Consider the following 4,606-nt stretch of genomic DNA (forward strand, 5'->3'; position numbering starts at 1 on the left):
GGAAACAAAAAATAGCAGCAGCGTAGCCTAGCGCACGCGGCAGTGGAAAAAGAATGGCCCACGGCCTGCGTACTGCGCGTCGTGCGCACCTCTTCAGGCCGAAACCGGCCCAGCCACCCAGCGCGCGACCTGTTGTTGAGGCTGACCCGGACGCGGCCCATGGCCTGCGGCTGGCCTTCTCCACTTGCGGCCCAGAGGCCTGCAGCCAGCTAGGGTTGGCGTCGTGGCCGTCGGATCCGATCCGACGGTCCAGCGCGCCGTTCGCTGGATCAAAACCAGCTGCGCTGGTCGACTGGGGCTGAACCCTAGTCCATTTTCTCCTCCCGCGCGCCGCTCATCCTCTCGCTCGCAGCGCTCTCTCTGGCTGGTCCGGCCACCGCGCGAGCCTCCATGCCGGCCGCCGGCGACGGAGTCCACCACCGCGCCGGGCGAGCCCGGCCACCTTCTCTTCCTTTCCCCTTTCCCTTCTTCTTTCTCTTCTTTTCCGTCTCCGTCAAGGAAAAAAGGGCAGCCCCCTGATGGGCCACTCCGGCCGCCGTGGACGGCGGCGAGGGCCACTGCGCCGCGCGAGCCGTTCCCCTTCCCTCTCTTCTTTCCATCCACCACCGCCGCAGCGCGAGAGAGACGCGAGCAGCGCGAGCAGAGCCTCCTCTGCTCCCCTTCACGCTAGCGACGGCGGTTTCCAGATGCGGCGCCCCCGCTGACCCCTTTGCGGGCGTGCGCGAGCACCTCTAGGGTGAACGCGCCGCCGTTAAACGGCTCGTTGGTGGTGCCCTTTGCCCCGGTGAGGGTGTGTTCTTCGTCCAAACGGCTCGGCTTGCCGATGCCCGTCCGGATTGAGAGGAACTGCGTGTCCTTGCGGCGGCACAACTTTTTTGACGAGGAGTTCTTTTCCCTCTTTCTCTGTTAGAGCTAGGGTTCTTGGGAGGATCTTTTTCCTGTTATTTCTTTGTACCGAAAATAATCTAGATCCTAGCCTTGTCTGATACCATTAACAGATGCCGTGGATCACTAGACTAGATTTGATCGGTGATTTGCAGTGGTTTACCTTTACGATAGGTGCGATGAGCTGCCGCCAGTGGCCATGGTGGAGGGGCAACGGCGTGAGCGCGAGTGTGCGTGTGTGGCGGCGCTGAGGAGGCAGTGGCTGTGGTGGAGCTTCCGTCGCTTGTGCGCTAACCCTAGATCGGCAGGGATATTGGTGGGGGTTGCGGCGCACGGTGAACCTCGTACCGCGTGCAGCCGGCTCCCCCACCTCTTTATATAGCGCTGTGACAGGGGCCCACCACCCATAAGAGGGTTGGGCGCCCCCGATCAGGGTGCAGGCCAAGGGGCCCGTCGAGCCGTTGGGCTCGATCGGTATGAGATCAACCTAACAGCTTCAGCTTTGATGCAATCAACTCGTCGGTTAAAGAAATCATCTTGCAAGGGACAAACATAAATTACAACTTGGATCCTCAACATATTGAACATTGAAGTATGTGATTATCCCTTCCAAATATCAACTGCCAAGAAATCAACCTACCTTGACTGTAATTCGAATACTTTAGCAAGTAGTTTCCGTTCTCTCTCAGCACTGCCCGTTTCAACCTGCCAAAAGCATGTACACAATCTTAGGAGTCAAAGAATTCTCTATAGTATCAATACTACTGTAATGAACATAAACAAACTCATCTTGTAAAGCAATTATGTTCATTAAATAAAAATGATGAACTCTGTATTTTAATTTTTTTATATTAAGCTAAAGAGAAGCTTACCGCTGTATCACCCACCATAGTCTGATCTCTAGTCTGCGGCCCTGGAGAAAGTAAAAAAAATTAATCATAGAAAGGGGAAATTGAAACTTTGAGCAGCTACAGTAGAAGTTAATTACCATTGGGTTTCTCATTCTGTTGCAAGTTACTCATTAGGTTCGTGATGATATCCTGTGAAAAGGAAATGGAAAATGGTCAACTGTACAGCAGTAAATATATTTGTAATGCACATGTGTTGAGGGGCATTATATAGAGCTTCTTCCATACTTGCTGAAATGTGGTCTGCTGTACAAGGTTTTCAAGATGGGGAATCAGAATTGATGCAGATACTGAGCTGTCACGGAATTCCTTCCGATGATGACTATTAGACTGCAAAACCGATGCATTCAGGTCAATTAACTGAAATGATATGCACCACAAATCTAGAAAACATCTTTGATATAATAATAGTAATAACATACATAATCGAATATGTCAAAACTGCCAATTTCAACGTGCATGCTTTAAAATTCAGTTCTAGCGTGCAACTTATCCAAGATTATAGTAAACGTTAGCTTGATATCATGCCATGCGGTTGATGTTTCTAAAAGAAAATATAACAAATCTTATCCAGAAATAATTTAACAGCACTATGGAAATTCTTAAACGAGGGGTACAAAGGTACACAGTAAATAACATCAGAAAGAGAACACGCTCCTTCATCTCTTTCATAAAAATAACTGCACAAAACTTAAAATATTTCAGTTGCTCTAATCTTGTTTTGTTTTGTTTGAGAGCTTGGGGAAAAATCACCCCACAGAAAAAAAAATTTAGTGCAACAATATATTATCTTAATTAGTTGAAAGTTTTTTTCTTTCCACAAATGATACTTCACGCAACATGAAAGCATACCATTGACTTAGCCTTCACTGGCCAAGCACCAACACTGGCTGATCTTTCATTGTAGAGACCTGAGTTCTTACCTCCTGTGGTTTAGGTGAAATTTTGAACACTGGAATTTCCTGAACCTGTCAGTAGACTTTATTAAGTTCTCACTGAAGTCTTGTTTTGCTCATAAGCACTACCTATTGAAGTGTATGCGTTGCTCAACAGGTAACGTACCTTCGCCAGATCCACATTTTCGGATGTTACGGAAAATCGGCCTTTTATTTCCACCCTAGGCTTGACTCCCAAGGAGCCCACATATCCTGCGAAATAAAGACAGAAAATTACATGCCCTTTTAATGTGCGACTCCCAAGTCTTTTTATATACATTTACAGAAGTGGTGGACATTTGTGTAAGAATGGTAAATGTTGTACCCCTATCTCAAAAATACTGGATACAAGCAGGCTATGTATTTGCTGAAGCATGCTGTGTGCTGTGCTGATGTGCTAAGTTAATGTTAAACATGACTGGAGGTCTATAGTCTACACTGACAGAAGTGGTGCACAGTTGCCTTAGAAGAGTGGATGCTTTTATCCTACCTCCAGAAGACCGAATAGGGGCAGACAGACTATTTGCAGAAGCACGAGTTGAAAGTGAAAGCGGACCACTAAGATCATCGATTCTTCCCGTGTCACTCTTTTGTTTATTAGGTGACCGAGCTCCTGCATCCCTGTGAAGAGGAACAAAATCAAATGCAATTTAAACTGGTATGCTAATGCAAACTTCTAATAGAGTAGAACACTGGATTCAAGAAAGAGCTCTTTTAGAGTAAGCATTAGTTATTATAGACTGTCCATCCTAATAAAAAAATATCAGAATAATTAGGATTGCATTTACTCCACTGACAAGTATTGGACATATCATTATAATAAATAACTATTTTTATAATTACTTTAGGGCTACAAAAAAACATCAAGGATGTCATCGGCATGGAAGTTTAAACAAAGAAGTCCATAATGACCTTTATATACAGTTAGATTTCACTCGTACTCTATCCACAATCCACATATAAAGGAGAACTGTGTTCTGTGTCTGAATACTCAGATATGAAAACTTTCATCTATCTATTAAAATGCTTCTTCGAAACAAATTTGATCATGACTTATAAACAGAACCTCTAAAAACTTGAAAGCTGATCTGGAAGAACTAAACAGCAGTTCTATAGTAAGAGTGTAAACAGATTAAAGTGGACTTTATTTTCTTTCTTATGTTTTTTATATGTAACAGATCAAACAGAATGTAACAAGTTACAAGAAATTGTCGAACATACATATCAATAATATAACCTCTTTCAATGAGTGAACTACTGCGGGTACCAGATTACATAACTGGACCAGAGAATGTCCTTTGTCTTTGTCTAACTTCACTCCTGCGGTTTCCACCCTCAGAACCTTGCTTCGATGTAGAGGACAATGAATCATTTTCTGTTCCTTGCTTTATGTGTCCATCAACCATCCTTGGACTATCAGCATTGCCAAGGTCACAAGCGAATTCATCACTTGTTTCAGGGCCATTTCCACCTGGATTTACTGCAGTGGTACAAGTTCGCCGCTCGGATGGCAACAAGAAGGCCAAGTCGGCAAAGGATGCCGCGCCTAACGCCGAACGTCTGCAGGCGTCCATCGAGCAGTGCATCACCGACGCCAAGAACCACGCCGTCGAGAGGGAGGCGAAATCAGACGCGCGCTGGTCGGCGATTTTTTCGACCGGCCAGATCAAGCTCGACCTACTCCGGACAAATGTAGCCGCCAAGAAGAGGAACACCGACTTGGCCTTCCTAATGGCAGTGGACACGACGGCGGTGTCGGCTATGGACGGGCCGATCAAGGAGTGGTACATGCGGGAGCGCGGCCTCATCCTGGAAGGCCTGCCGACGGACACGCCAACTGCCACGACCAACACGTCGACTCAGCCGGCGAGCCCCAGC

General features: G+C 46.5%; 1 protein-coding gene across 1 annotated transcript; it reads right to left on the bottom strand.

Moving 5' to 3' along the window:
* Positions 1 to 666: 666 nt before the first annotated feature.
* LOC123090451 (uncharacterized) lies at positions 667 to 4,221 on the bottom strand. The gene is made up of 9 exons (XM_044511745.1): positions 3,950 to 4,221; positions 3,219 to 3,349; positions 2,856 to 2,941; positions 2,717 to 2,761; positions 2,022 to 2,123; positions 1,874 to 1,925; positions 1,758 to 1,798; positions 1,546 to 1,590; positions 667 to 903 (listed from the first exon to the last, which is right to left on the bottom strand). Coding segments are annotated over exons 1-9 (741 nt in total). The 5' UTR covers positions 3,952 to 4,221.
* Between the last annotated feature and the right edge of the window lie 385 nt (positions 4,222 to 4,606).

The sequence above is a fragment of the Triticum aestivum genome, chromosome 4B, assembly GCF_018294505.1.
Source record: "Triticum aestivum cultivar Chinese Spring chromosome 4B, IWGSC CS RefSeq v2.1, whole genome shotgun sequence".
NCBI classification, from domain to species: domain Eukaryota; kingdom Viridiplantae; phylum Streptophyta; class Magnoliopsida; order Poales; family Poaceae; genus Triticum; species Triticum aestivum.

Coding starts and splice junctions, on each gene's coding strand:
- LOC123090451 (XM_044511745.1), bottom strand. Junction 2,762..2,855: donor AAAATGTGGATCTGGCGAAG/GTACGTTACCTG, acceptor GTCTACTGACAG/GTTCAGGAAATTCCAGTGTT. Junction 904..1,545: donor AACGGAAACTACTTGCTAAA/GTATTCGAATTA, acceptor TAGCTCTAACAG/AGAAAGAGGGAAAAGAACTC.